The sequence below is a fragment of the Asterias amurensis genome, chromosome 14 (genome assembly GCF_032118995.1).
Source record: "Asterias amurensis chromosome 14, ASM3211899v1".
Taxonomy (NCBI): domain Eukaryota; kingdom Metazoa; phylum Echinodermata; class Asteroidea; order Forcipulatida; family Asteriidae; genus Asterias; species Asterias amurensis.
In genome coordinates, this window is record NC_092661.1 from 2783034 (window position 1) to 2798262 (window position 15229).

General features: G+C 40.4%; 2 protein-coding genes across 2 annotated transcripts; both read right to left on the reverse strand.

The window, feature by feature from the left end:
* Positions 1 to 940: 940 nt before the first annotated feature.
* LOC139947122 (monocarboxylate transporter 12-like) lies at positions 941 to 7724 on the reverse strand. The gene is made up of 4 exons (XM_071944972.1): positions 7132 to 7724; positions 6448 to 6591; positions 3079 to 3924; positions 941 to 2382 (listed from the first exon to the last, which is right to left on the reverse strand). Exons 1-4 carry the CDS (start codon positions 7361 to 7363, stop codon positions 2252 to 2254), a joined length of 1353 nt encoding a protein of 450 aa, XP_071801073.1. The 5' UTR covers positions 7364 to 7724; the 3' UTR covers positions 941 to 2251.
* A 1730-nt stretch (positions 7725 to 9454) lies between these two features.
* On the reverse strand, positions 9455 to 14680 carry LOC139947123 (monocarboxylate transporter 12-like). Its single transcript, XM_071944973.1, has 4 exons — positions 14331 to 14680; positions 12691 to 12834; positions 11505 to 12347; positions 9455 to 10745 (listed from the first exon to the last, which is right to left on the reverse strand). The coding sequence occupies exons 1-4, from the start codon at positions 14560 to 14562 to the stop codon at positions 10618 to 10620; spliced, it is 1347 nt and encodes a 448-aa protein (XP_071801074.1). The 5' UTR covers positions 14563 to 14680; the 3' UTR covers positions 9455 to 10617.
* Positions 14681 to 15229: the final 549 nt, after the last annotated feature.

Sequence of the window (15229 nt, forward strand, 5' to 3'; positions counted from 1 at the left end):
AAGTTTGCCTCGAAACTACGTGGTTTTCTTGTAACTTTGCGAACTAACACGGTCGACTCCCATAAATGGCCGACCGTGTAAGTCGACGAGGTAATAGGAAAACCACGCATTTTTGAGGTTTATTTGTGTAGATCATTGTATTCTACTTTTACAACATCTTTTTAACCATGTACGACTTTTATAACAAACGGTTACAAACGCATTTCAAAGACCAACTCGACCGATCCAAGGCAACGTGTCCCTTTAATACCGAGAACAATGGATTTCACCTGGAAGTCTGCTGCCACCAAGCGTTCTGAAAGTCCCCTATTGATGAACATTGCTTAGTGTAATCCCATGAAATGGTCTTCAAATTGTACCACAAACCTGTTGAATACTATATTGCCTAGGCCTATACTTTATACCATTTTGGCCTATATTCACCCTTTTCATCTTTTGGGTGTTATACTCTCACAGGTGACTTTTAAGCACCTCCATGAAGAACCAGCCGCCGATTTCACGAAACGCTAGGATTAATCCTATCTCGAGTTGGGACGAGTAACTATTTCTAAAGTAGGATTAATACACTGTTACAGTACAAGGCTGTGACTCGTAATAAGTCTTAAGATTAATCCTAAGTTAGAAGAGTTTGGTGAAATCGACGGCAGCCACTTTTGGATGCGGCTAATGTCGCGTATGAATCCCTGGGATATTGTGCCCCCTGACCGTTGGGCGGAGGGCAGAATTCCCTGTGACAAGAGCAGTGAAAAACAGTTTTATTTTTACAAATTTAGTGAAATTTAGTTCTGGAAAGTTATTTTTGTACTGCTTCGTATGATGCTCATCTAAAAGAAAAACAAAAACATTATGTATATAAACTTCACACAAAAAACGTATATAAGTTGATAAATTGTGGTAATAATATCATATAATTTTTTTTTTTAAAGTCACCTGGAAATAATTTGTTTTTCTTCAAACATAAGAGTATATTTATGTCGATGAACAATAAAATAATGTGTTGAGTAATAATTGTTTGTAACGGTTTATATGTTTAAAAAATAGATAAAGTTGTTTGGGGGTGACTCCGCCTACCCCTTTTGTGACGTCAATCGAGGCAGACTTTGCCTAGGTCTTACATCAAACACACGTACGTGCCAGTACATGCAAGTCCTAGTCGTGAGTTTGTACGTTTCGAAAAAAAAAAAGTTGTTTCTTGCATTTGTCCGGCAATGTCGACCAGGTGTCATTGCTGCTGGATGAAGTAAATAACCAAATGTGGGGTCAGTTTGCACTATGGTCCGGTCCGACGTCTTTTCCAGCGCTGTGCGGCGAGGTTATTTTTCCATAGACATCAGATGTATCCCATGGGCTATTTTTATTTATTTATATTAAATCTGTAGACAGGCACAATAGTTACAAGTTGTACAGGGGCTGTCAAGGTTAAAACAAAAGTATCTGGGCTATCTGGGCTACCTGGGCATACCCAAATGGGACCATACTCGTTGGGTGCAGAATCAAATAGGGCCCATTTATTTTGACGTTTAATCCATACTCTTTTTGGGAAAATAATTCAATAAAATCAGAATTGATCAGTACCTGGGTTACTAAATCAAAAGCGCCAAGGGCATAAGTATACCAAATTTAAATATTGTTAAAGCAAATAATACACGCATTGTTATCTCCGTCGATAAGTGTGTTTGTTGTATTGCATTATCATTATTCCTTCAATGTATTATCCTGTGGTATTTCTATTATTGTCCCGCCCGCCTTCCCCTTTATTTATTTCAACCACTGCATTGCTGGTATTTACTTTGTATTGCTTTGGAATGTCTATAGTATGCCCGGGTACCAACGAAGTGAGCGTTGGCTGCTTAATATATTCTTGCAGCGAACACCGTATGGGCGCATTTATGTTCCTGATTCCGCTGTGTTCTGTTCGAGTTTATTTTAGTTCTTTTCAGACATGTAATTTTCCGTAGCGATCTCCCTTTCACCTGTGTATTAAATGTTATACACCGAGTGCAAATAAATGGGAAAGCTCATCTAAAGGTCTCCGCCGTCTCCTTTGTACCGTGCATGTGACACACATTGCTATGAAATAACTATAGTACAAGCGAGCATCGAGAGCTATCGTTTAAGTACTTGTGTAAATAATGTCAAATACATTTAAACAAAGCGGAATGTAACAGAACAGCGCCACCAAGGTTAGACAGTGAACACCGCGACAGTGAGCATCGGGATTGGCTGTACGGATACATTTTCGGACGTCCCCTCATAAGAGGCTGGCTGGACGACGTCTTCGCAGCCAAACTAGAACAAGTAGAGCCACCACGGTGAGCAGTTGGACGCCTCCCATCAGAATTAGGGCTAAGGTGTAACTACCAAAGTGGTCGAAGATTAGCCCTGGAATTAAACAAGATATGATAGGCCACGTTAAAGTATATCAGGTGAAGTCTCGTAAATAGAAGTACATTATTATTAGTGGTAAAAAATGTATACTCATTCGTGTTAAACAAAACTTTCGAGAAAGAAAAACGAAAAACGACGCCCTATGTTTGGCTGACTCCAAGGATAACTTTCCGTATGGCGCCACCACTTTTTCACTCAGTTTTACAAAAAGGGATATATCAATCAGGTAAACTAGATACTATATTATTTTATTTCGAATGAAAAAGTGGTGGCGCCATACGGAAACTTTTCCGACTCCGAACCCCAACGATCACTTGACATGTTCACAATGTTAACACACAAAGCAGTACAGTTTCATAAAAATGGTTGCACATGACGTCATTGACCACCATCTTTAATAAACGTGCACGTGAAAGAATATCTATCATCGGCTGAGAGTTATGCAGTGCGCGCACGCGTGGACTTGTCCTTTGTGCATCATCAACTATGGTGGTGCACGACCCCATGTGCAATACATCTATTGGCTAGACTTGATGACAAGTCGTTTTAGGCGCTGCCTAGCTGTTCGAGGATGTGTGTACCGTCCTCATACATAAAGGTTACTTGTGTCTGTGGTGCCTTCACCCTAGCGCTTAACAGTTAACGACTTGATTTTAAGACTATCTATTGGCAAGCAAACTTAATACTTACCTGGGAAATACAATGTGAAGAGCCCTGTCACTCCAGTGAAAAGTCCATTCCAACCCATAAAGAATCCCATTTGATCAGCACCAAATGACTCTATGATGACGAGGTCAAATTGTATATGTACCATCACTGTGAAATACCCATAGATGAAAGCTGCCACAAGAATTGGCCAAAAAGACATCAGCCAGGGATCAATGAGATAATACAACGACAATACAAATAGTGCGAGTCCTAACCACGCAGAGTTGCTTAGGCTTTTTAGTACTTTAAAGTTTTTGACCAACGGACCAACAGTTATACTGCTAAGTATTCTCCCAATTCCATAACTGACGACACAGTTGGAAGCGTCTACAAGTGAAAACCCCTTGGATACGGTTGTGTATGCTACATAATATATGAACCAGGATGTATTCATCATCATCCAAATGTTGTACATAAAGGTTATTAGCCAAAATGATGGTAAGGAGAATAAACCAAGCTTGAAAGTCTGGCTGATGAATGAGTGAACACTGTTAAAACAAGAGCAACAACGGCTGTTTGATGTTGCTTCTCCATCACCGGTGTCGTCATTTAAAGCAACTGTTTGATATTGATCGTTACTTCTTGTTTCTTTAGCGGGTTCTTTCATCAAAGCTCCACAAACAGCAAGATGAGACAAAATCCCACCAAGAAGCAGCATGGTTCCCCTCCAACCGTAGATATCCAAGAAGAATTGCGTTAAGGGTACGCAGGTGACGAAGGTGAGGGAACCACCAAGCGTTCCCACGCCAAAAGCTGTTGCCCTCGATTCGCTAAAGCAGCGTCCAACCAACTCTTTACTTACAACAAGTGAACAACCAGCCGCGGGACCTGTTTTGAGTGGAACATATCAACCGTTTAATAAGTATTATCAACTAAACTTAGGTTTACATCCTGCCCACTTACATGTATCGTCGGCCCGACGTACACATTTTTGGTTTGGCAACCGTTGATCCAACGTTGATCCAACGTTGGCTCAACCCCATTCTGACGTCGGTTTTTTTTTGCCGACGTCTGCATAGGCACAATGTTTTGCATCTGGCCCCATTTACAGTATTTTCCCGACGTTGTCACAGTAATATGAAAGCCCACGTTAGGTTTCGCAGAAGCTGCAACGAGGGCAAAAATTAAAAAGGGGAACGGGGCCGTGTAGCGGGTGCCCAAACGAGACACTGACCGGGTTTATTGTAGATTGGCTATTGGTGAACTTACAAAAACATAGAGCCCAAAACCTTTAAACTGAACTTCAAAACCCTTCCGTTCGCCAGGTTTCTTCCTCTAAAGCCCTTTTCACACTACAGGTATTTCCCGGGAAATTCCCGGGAAATGTTAGTCGATCTGTTCACACTACAAAACATTTCCCGGAAAACAACATTTTCCCGGGAAATAATTTACCCAGTTAAGGGGTAGGGTTAAAGGAGTTAACCCCGGGGAAAAACGTTTTACCCGGGAAAAGCAGCTAGTGAGAACGAAAGCGGGTTTAACTTACCCCACCTTTTGCTTCTACTGTGTTGAGACGTCATTAATCTCGAAAGGTCACAGACGTCAAAAATAGCGCGCCAAATAATTCGCGTGGTAACAATAGCCCTTTTTTGTTTTCTCCTTCTGAAAGTGTTTACGTTTAGGTACGAAAATAAAAGTGAATTACATCTGTAATTTGTAAATAAATATATGAATTAAAAACAATGACCACGTGAATGGAATAGGAGTAGAATAAATAGTTGGCGTGAACAAGCTTCCTTCTCGTACACACGCCATGTGTGTATGGTATTTCGTATTTTTACATGTACTTGGCCGTTGATGGACTTTTGTTGTCCAGAGTCAGATTTGAGTTCTTCGATCGACAGTGCTGTCTACCACCTGACAGTAAATATTTTAGTTCAATCTGTTGCTCAATTTCTTACGATGGGTAGAAGTGACCGATGGAGTGATGATGAAATTTTGAAACTAGTTGCATTTTTGGCCGACGATGCAGTCCAAAAACAGCTAGATGGGCATATAGGCCTACAAGAAACGGGAAAGTTTCTGCCTGCGTGAAGCTGGATATTAACGGACCCCTGCCCATTGCAGATAAAAACTGAAAACCTTGGGGAAAAAAGACTATAGGTCGGTATGATAATAGTTTTGTTTTTCAAGGTCTAAATATTTTCTATTGCATAAGTGTTCTCCTGCAAAAAACATTTTCTTTTTTTGAAGAAACATACATTTAAAAGTCTTTATGAAGCCATGAACAAATGCTAGCCAATATAGGGCTAAAGCCTATTCCGTGTTCTTTCTTTGCACGATGGGAAAACAGCACTGTTGATGTTGGAAGGGAAGAATGCTTCTTTTTCTTTCTACTGCTGTTGTCAGATTGTGCAAAATCGACTATGCGGTATTTTTTTTCTATAAAACCTTTAACTATCTTGGCCCTAACATCATGGACATTATTATGCAATCCTTCGAAAATGCCATTCAGAAAATTTCTAGGCCTTACCCCAGGGTTGATTCCTTAACCCTGCCCCTGAGCAGGGTTAATTATTTCCTGGGAAAACGTCATTTCCCGGGAAATTCCCGGGAGTATCTTTGTAGTGTGAACAGATCAACCAGAAGTTCCCGGGAATTTCCCGGGAAATAACTATAGTGTGAACAGGCAAAAATTGAGATGAACGCCAACACAAAACCTCTGGGTAAAACACGGACACAAAAGTCCATTCAATTACAGTTCTTAAAAGAAAAAAAACTGTCGCAGATGGAAAGCTCCCTTTCGCTTTTTCTAAAAGCAACTTGCTCCCACCAGTGGCCGCTATTCATGGTAGACCAGATTGACCTTTGACCAATAAATGCTTCCAGCAAGTGCCATGAAACCCGTCAATCGCACGACAAATTCCATCCGATTGTTATACCACATGTCTTTAAAACACTGTCACAACAATCGTCTTCTCCTGACAAGACGCCAGCGACGTCTTCCCCGAACTGCAAGACTTCTTCTCCGCCGTAATCACACAATATATTGGTATAACAACACGCAAATACACAATTAAAGTGCAGCCATTTTGGGTCGCATGTGGCAAGAATTTTGCAGCCGGCCGCGTGGCATTGTGGGAAGGGACTTCCGTCCACAAACATTGTAACTTCCGCATGGGCTGACCTGTTTACCACATTTCCTGGGGTTTGATCGTAAGTGTGAAACGACCGTGCATGTTCCTGGGAAATAGTACTCCCAAGAGTTACTAAATTGGGATAGTGAGAACGGTTGCTGGGGTGGCGGAGGGGTTAAAGACTCCCGGGATTTTCCCGGGAATTTATTTCCCGGGAAATGGCTCTGTAGTGTGAAAAGGGCTTTAGTGTGTCAATATTGCTTCCATGTCTTACCGGCAGCTAGACTGAGAAGAACCGTTATCTGAGACAAACTGGTAGCAAAAGCCGAAGCTATCATCGAACCACCGACGAGTAACCCACTCACCATGACCACAACTCGCACTCCTAGTTTCTCTCGTAGTGGAGAGGCAAATAAACCTGGGAAATTAAAGACACGAAGACAAATGTAAAGTTTGGTCATTGCATTGTTTATTATGTCAATGTCTCTTCTGTTTTCTTCTCCAACTGTTCCTGGTGTTCTCTTTGAGCTGCAGTACTTGCCTATCCTTATTGTATCAATATTTACTGCTTTCCGTGCGAGGATTTTCCTTTGTCCCTCTATAATGCTACTCACACGATAGCAATTTAACTTGGGTGCCTAGCTTAATGTTATCAAGGTTGTAAAATGCAGCAACGTGTGTCTGTCTGTATGTCTGTCTGTCTGTCTGTCTGTCTGTCTATCTGTCTGTCTGTCTGTCTGTCTGTCCGTCCGTCCGTCCGTCCGTCCGTCCGTCCGTCTGTATGTCTGTATGTCTGTCTGTCTGTCTGTCTGTCTGTCTGTATGTCTGTCTGTTTTTCTGTTCGTTTGTTTGTTTGTTTGTTTGTTTGTTTTTTGTTTGTTTTTGTAAAAGACATAGGGCAGCGTTATCGGTCAGCTTTTATCTAACACCTCGACTGAAGTGTTGACAATAACTTTACCTGATATCGACGAACTGGCGTCTATAATAGCAATCATCCAGCCAACTAACCAAGTCGAAGCATCGAATTGTTCTTGTAGAGTTGGTAACATCACAGCAAGACCCTTAATCAATTCTATCCACGCTATCCATGATGCAGATAGACACAGAACAGCAAACCATCCAAGAAGACCGCCATCTTTGAAAGTTTTAACAAACCAACTTGATACACTTTGGAGAAGACTGCACTCCATTGTCGTTCTCTTTTCTTGTAGTTTGGTGACTGGTGATATACACAAATCAATTACTTAAGCCTGTTGTCTAGTCTACTTGAAAGTTTTTGATAGCTATACACCGTAATGGCGATTGTCGCATAGTTCAGGTCGTAGTGCACTTTGATCAAGGTCCTTTTGTAGACTCGATTTCAAGTCTGGGATCACTGTCTCTGCATAGTTTGGTTGTCACTTTGGTGCTTTCCCAATTGGAATGGATTGAGAGGTCCGTTTATGTCATCCGTAGGGCGAGTGTTGCATGTGTTGGACCTAGTGCACTAAGATTTGATCAGTGCCTATCACCCTAAAAATACGGTCTCAGACGCTGCTTTTAAGCAGCGTCTGAGACCGCTTATCCATTGTAACGCAACAGTGACTCACACAACCTTCAGTGCTTGCACTGTACATGTTCGACACTATACAAGTGGTATGCAAATTATGTCATTCCTACCTATAGATGAGATCTAACAAAAATACACAATACCCGACAACAACAAGGAAAAACCGTGTGACCTCATGGTTTGAATAGAATTTGTTGAATAATTTTCATGGACTCCATTACAGCAGTAAATTGTGTGCATTTATACTAATCTGTACAAGTACATACACAAATAAAACATAACAATGTTTAGCTTGTGTTTGTCCAACTGACTGTTTTGTCCAAAACATAAAAAACCTTACATAGGGTTTATTATAAGTAATATTAAAATCACTAAAATGAAAGTTGGGTAGAATTGTGTACAAGTCGTTGAATGTCTGTCGCGGTGATAGCATCAGTTCCGACTCTCTCCGCGATTCCCGCGACGGGCTGGCGATATTCTCGCGAGACTGCTGGACCCCACGAGACTACTGCTCGCGCGCTTTGCAGTCCATGGCCCTTTTTCGAATCCGCTGCTTTGGCTTTGGATTCGGCTTTGGGCTCCGTTCTCTCGTCCTGAAGTCCTGAACACGTACAAAAAGCGCGCGCAATTTGTTGAGTTGATGAATTTTGCTTGTTGTTGTTCCATAAAACATGAAATGGGTCTTCAAATTGCACCACATCCTTTCGAATATGGCCTAGACCAGTACCTTTTTTTTACCAGCTGCCGATTTCACGAAACGCAAGGATTAATCCTGTCTCGAGTTTGGACGAGTAACTAGTCCTAACTTGGGGATGTTACAGTGCAAAATTCACCCTTGATTGCCTGCTTGCTTAAAGACACTGGACACTATTGATAACTGCCAAAGACTAAGCCTTCAGAGTGGGTGTATGTCAACATGCATAAAATAACAAACCTGTGAAAATTTGAGCTCAATCGGTCGTCAAAGTTACGAGATATGAATGAAAGAAAAACCACCCTTGTCGCACCATGGTCATACGAAGTTTTGTGCTTTCAGATGCTTGATTTCGAGACCTCAAATCCTAAATCTGAGGTCTTGAAATCAAATTCGTGGAAAATTACTTCTTTCTCTAAAACTACGTCACTTCAGAGAGGCTGTTTCTCTAAAATGTGTTATACTATGAACCTCTCCCCATTACTTGTAATCAAGAAAGGTTTTATGATAATAATTATTTTGAGTAATTACCAATAGTGTCAACTGCCTTTATTTAAACATTCACACGGAGGTCACGCACGAAAAACGATGAATAATTTGCAGATAAAAGAAAACGATTTTTGTTTGTATCACGGGGGATAATGGTTTATTTACAACATTCACAAAATCGTACATGAGATCGTTTAAACAAACATTATGGTTAAAGTGAAAGCTATACACACATCGTTTAAAAAGCGAGTCAACACTTAGAACATTAATCATGGAAAATAACAAAATAGTAATCCCATTTATGATAGAAACTGGCCAACTTTTTGTTACAAGTGTAACAAAAAAAATTCCAGGAAACGAAATTTAGTGACCTGCAGGTTGACTGCTACTATTGTATCAAAGTGGGTTTATAATTTAACGTTGCAGCCTTATTGAGAATAAGCTGAATTTTATTGTAAAAAGTGTCGCACAGAGGCGAACAAATGAAGATACAAGTATAACTAATTTTTTTCAGAATAAAAAGAGAGGGGGGGGGGGGAAATTCCTCAAAAATCCTTAGCTAGGGGGACTGAATACCCTAGGAGATTCTGTCCCCGGACCGTTGGGTGGGGGGGGGGGGGCAGAATTCCCTGTGACAAGAGCAGTGAAGTACAGTTTTATTTTTATAAATTTAGTGACATTTTGTTCTAAAACTGCTTTGTATGATGCAAATCTAAAAGAAAAACAAAAACATTTATATAAACTTTAAAACAACAAAAAACGTATATAATTTGATAAATTATGGTAATAATGTCATATACATTTTTCTTTAAACCAATTGTGTTAACCACAACTCTAAACTCTGAACACATGTCATGAGTAAAAAGGATATTATGTTATACCATTATTAGTAATTGTGGTGTCGTAAAATGAATTAATATAAATAATAATAACATTTAGTTCTATAGTCCACTACATCAACAAATAATCTCAACGCACTTTAAATATTATTTACAAATACTGGTAGTCAATTAAAGAAATTACAGATATACATGAAATCGTTCATAAAATTAAACATCCCATGGGCTCCGTTGGCGTATACCCATAAGGAACCCTAAGTATGGCCCAGATGCCCATATGAACCCCACGTCACGCCCATTATGGAGCCCCATTTCTGGCCCAGATGCCCCCCACGTAATGCCAATTATGGGATAACCCAGACTTGATCAAGGTTGTTTTTCCATAGACCCCAAAATGTATCCCATGGGTTATCTGGGCATGCCCACATGGAACCCATAATGATTGTTGGGTACATATCAAATAGGGCCCACGGGTTTACAGCTTGTCGTAATTCATTTACCACTTGTGAATTAATTTTAGTATCAATTCAATTCAATGCATTGTGACGTTTGTTCCATCATACTCTTTTGGGGAAAATAGTTCAATACAATGAGAATTGAACATTACATAAAAAGGTAACAAAATCAAAAGCGCATAATTAGCGGCCCTAATACAAAATTTAAATATTGTTATAGCAAATAATACACACATCGCTATGAAATAACTAAGTACAAGCGAGCACCGAGAGCTATCGTTTAAGTACTTGTTTAAATAATGTCAAATACATTTAAACAAAGCGGAATGTAACAGAACAGCGCCACCAAGGTTAGACAGTGAACACCGCGACAGTGAGCACCGGGATTGGCAGTACGGATACATTTTGGGACGTCCCCTCAGAGGCTGGCTGGACGACGTCTTCGCAGCCAAACTAGAACAAGTAGAGCCACCACGGTGAGCAGTTGGACGCCTCCCATCAGAATAAGGGCTAAGGTATAACTACCAAAGTGATCGTAGATTAACCCTGGAATTAAACAAGATAGGACGGATCACGTTAAACTATCGGTGTATTCTCGTGATCATAAATAGACGTACATTAGTATTAGTGATAAAGAAATGTAAAGACAAATACTCAATCGTGTTAAAACAAAAAACCTACGCCCTATAAGTGTTTGGCTGATTCCGAACCCAGATGATTACTTGACATGTTCACAATGTGAACATAAAAAGCATTACAGTTGTTAAATTTTACTGTTTTTATAATGTTTAATAATAATATTTGTTATCAGTCATGTAATTGGCGCCTGCGCTGTTGGATGTTGTATAAAAAAAATTAGAAAAAATAATAATAATAATATGGTTGCACATGACGTCATTGCACACCATCTTTGATGAACGTGCACGTAAAAGGATGCTGAGAGTTATGCAGTGCGCGCACGCGTGGACTTGTCCATTGTGCATCATCAAAATAACAATATGGCGCAATTGTGCAATCTATCTATTGGCTAGACTTGATGACAAGTCGTTTTATAGGCTCTGCCTAGCTGTTACAAACACACACTCTGCTGTCAAGCAACAGCAGTGCGATTATAAGTTCATGCAACGGTCGTACGTAGCGCGTGGTGCCACTGACTCCAACACAAACTGGGATCGAGGATGTGTGTACCGTCCACAAACATAAAGGTTACTTGTGTCTGTGGTACCGTCCCCCTAACTACAACGCGCTTAACAATTACCGACTTGATTTCAAGACTATCTATTGGCAAGCAAACTTAATACTTACCTGGGAAATACAATGTGAAGAGCCCGGTCACTCCAGTGAAAAGTCCATTCCAACCCAAAAATAACCCCATTCGATCAGCACCAAATGACTCTATGATGACGAGGTCAAATTGTATGTGTATCAACACTTTGAAATACCCATAGATGAAAGCTGCCACAAGAATTGGCCAAAAAGACATCAGCCAGGGATCTATGAGATAATACAAAGATGACAAAAATAGTCCAAGTCCTAACCACGCAGAGTTGCTTAGACTTAGTACTTGAAAGTTTTTTACCAACGGACCAACAGTTATACTGCTAAGTATTCTACCGATTCCATAACTGACGACAAAGTTGGATGCGTCTCCAAGTGAAAACCCCTTGGATACGGTTGTGTATACTACAAAATATATGACCCAAGCTGTGTTCATCATCATCCAAATGTTGTACATGAAGATTATTAGCCAAAATGATGGTAAGGAGAATAAACCAAGTTTGAAAGTCTTGCTGCTGAATGAGTGAGCACTGATAAAACAAGAGCAACAACGGCTGTTTGATGTTGCTTCTCCATCACCGGTGTCTTCATTTACAGCAACTGTTTGATATTGATCGTTACTTCTTGTTTCTTTAGCGGGTTCTTTCATCAAAGCTCCACAAACAGCAAGATGAGACAAAATCCCACCAAGTAGCAGCATGGTTCCCCTCCAACCGTAGATATCCAAGAAGAATTGCGTTAAGGGTACGCAGGTGACGAAGGCAAGGGAACCACCAAGTATTCCCACGCCGAAAGCTGTTGTGCTTGCTTCCTTAAAGCAGCGTCCAACCAATTCTTTACTAACAACAAGTGAACAACCAACCGCAGGACCTGTTGGGAGTCGAAAATATCAACAGAAAATGTTGTCAACTATTTCATAGGAATTTCACTCTGTTTGTATGGACGTAATAGCATTTGGCTATATGAATTGCAAAACGCGTCATCGACCGCCATCTTTGATGCATTAACAAGGGGATACAAGTGCACGCGTGTACGGGCTGCGCGTGAACTTTTCCCATCAAAGACGGCGGTCGATGACGCGTATTGCAAATTATTTATCTATGATGAAAATACTATGCGCATTAAGCTGAAAAGCTTTAAACCGAAATTCAAAGCACTTCGTTCGCCATTTTGTTTAGTGTATCTCAACGTCTTATTTGCTTCCATGTCTTACCGGCAGCTAGAGTGAGAAGAACCGTTATCTGAGACAAACTGGTAGCAAAAGCCGAAGCTATCAGCGAACCACCGACGAGTAACCCACTCACCATGACCACAGCTCGCACTCCTAGTTTCTCTCGTAGTGGAGGGGCAAATAAAGCTGTGGAATTAAAGACAAGAAGACAACAACTTGATGTTCGAATTGTTTCAGAATAAATATTTCAATGTAATGGTTGCTCAGCAGCTTATTCTAATTCCCTTTTTTCTGCTTCAAACTGTTACTGATTTTCTTTTTGTTCCGATGTGGCAGGGGACTGTCGTTTGGGGAAAAAATCGCCCCCGGCTACGCCGCTGCTATGCGACCTAAAATTAGTCTGGCTGTCTTGAAATGGTTTATGTTTTGTTATTGATTTTTGGACACCTTGACCCATCCTGATCATTGTCAAAGGTCCTCCATTCTATGCCATACTCACTCTACAGTTCTAGCCCAGTGAACATTCCACATTGTGGTATGTTACCGTTTCTACTCCTGCTTGCTAATAACCATTATAGCACTTCCACTCTATTATCTTTGTATAAACATACAGTTGTAAATAGAGTATTTAATAGTATTTTAGCCAACATAAAGTCTAGGTTATTGGCCAGAGATAATAAGGAAAGAAAAAACACCCTTGTCACACGAAGTTGTGTGCTTTCAGATGCTTGATTTCTACTCCTAGAACTATTTCGGTTTCGTCCGGCTATCGTCTCCCGTAACCTCATAGGTTTATATCTCTCACGCGTTCAACGACCCATGGTTCAATGAATTTCGGCATCAGGAATCTCTCTTTTTCTTTTTTAATCTCGCCAAAATTAGGCTCTATGTGTCCTTTGATGTATCAATGTGTATTCTTTTGACCAGAGAATCCACTCCACAATCTCAAAAATTGTTAAAAATGATAAATTCTTACCGTAATTTCAGATTCCCTATCTACTGTACGTGTTACTCCTCTGCCAACAATAATTGATAATTACCCGACCTCGTTTTGCGAAAATGCGTCACGAGAGGGCGGGTACGATCCGTGATTTGTGTACAAAACATACACGGAACCACGAAGCTCGCACAGGGTACCAGTATGTAAACGGCTGTGTGCAAAAAGTGTACATACTGGTACCCTGTGCGAGCTTCGTGGTTCCGTGTATGTTTTGTACACAAATCACGGATCGTACCCGCCCTCTCGTGACGCATTTTCGCAAAACGAGGTCGGGTAATTTTCAATTATTGTTGGCAGAGGAGTAACACGTACAGTAGATAGGGAATCTGAAATTACGGTAAGAATTTATCATTTTTAACAATTTTTGAGATTGTGGAGTGGATTCTCTGGTCAAAAGAATACACATTGATACATCAAAGGACACATAGAGCCTAATTTTGGCGAGATTAAAAAAAAAAAAAAGAGAGATTCCTGATGCCGAAATTCATTGAACCATGGGTCGTTGAACGCGTGAGAGATATAAACCTATGAGGTTACGGGAGACGATAGCCGGACGAAACCGAAATAGTTCTAGGAGTACTTGATTTCTAGACCTTAAAATCTAATTCTGAGGTCTCGAAATAAACTAAGTCTTGGTTATTGGCCAGATGTGATACCTCTATTAAGTGCTCATTATTGTTACCTGAAATCTGCATACTGGCGTCTATAATAGCAATCATCCAGCCAACTAACCAAGTTGAAGCGTTGAATTGTTCTTGTAGAGTTGGTAACATCACAGCAAGGCCCTTAATCAATCCTATCCACGCTATCCATGATGAAAATAAACCCAGAACAGCAAACCATCCAAGAAGACCGCCATCTTTGAAGGTTTTAACAAACCAACTTGATACACTCTTGAGAAAAGTGCTCTCCATTGTCAGTTTTTTGTCTTACTGTTTGTTCGTGTAACTTGTGATACACAAGGTTGCTTAAGCCGATGCACTTGACAGTTTTTGGCCGTTTATAATCAGTAGCTATACATGTACACCGTAATGGCGAATGTCGCATCAGGAAGTAGTGCACTTTGATCAAGGTCCTTTTTGTAGACTCGATTTCAAGTCTGAGAACGGTCTCTGCATTGACCATGCAAAACGCAACGTGCCTCACTTCTATCATCACTAAAATAGAACCGCCTGACTTTACTCGTGGGGTTTACTTTATCTTTTGAAACTATTGGTTATTAAAGACAATGGACACTATTGGTAATTGTCAAAGACCATTCTTCTCACTTGGTGTATCTAAACATATGCATAAAATAACAAACCTGCGAAATTTTGAGCTCAATTTGTCGTGGAAGTTGCGAGATATGAATGAAATAAAAAACACCCTTGTCACACGAAGTTGTGTGCTTTCAGATGCTTGATTTCGAGACCTCAAAATTCTAAACTTGAGGTCTCGAAATCAAATTCGTGGAAAATTACTTCTTTCTCGAAAACTACGTCACTTCAGAGGGAGCCGTTTCTCACATTGTTTTATACTATCAACCCCTTCCCATTACTGACTACCAAGTGAGATTTTATGCTGATAATTATTTTGAGTAAC

Excerpts from the sequence above, each read along its gene's own strand:
- LOC139947123 (XM_071944973.1), bottom strand. The coding sequence starts at position 14,562 with ATGGAGAGCACTTTTCTCAAGAGTGTATCAAGTTGGTTTGTTAAAACC. Across the intron at positions 12,835-14,330 it reads CGCCAGTATGCAGATTTCAG|CTTTATTTGCCCCTCCACTA; the intron begins GTAACAATAATG and ends TTAATTCCACAG. Across the intron at positions 10,746-11,504 it reads CTTCACATTGTATTTCCCAG|GGTTAATCTACGATCACTTT; the intron begins GTAAGTATTAAG and ends GTTTAATTCCAG.
- LOC139947122 (XM_071944972.1), bottom strand. The coding sequence starts at position 7,363 with ATGGAGTGCAGTCTTCTCCAAAGTGTATCAAGTTGGTTTGTTAAAACT. Across the intron at positions 6,592-7,131 it reads CGCCAGTTCGTCGATATCAG|GTTTATTTGCCTCTCCACTA; the intron begins GTAAAGTTATTG and ends TTAATTTCCCAG. Across the intron at positions 2,383-3,078 it reads CTTCACATTGTATTTCCCAG|GGCTAATCTTCGACCACTTT; the intron begins GTAAGTATTAAG and ends GTTTAATTCCAG.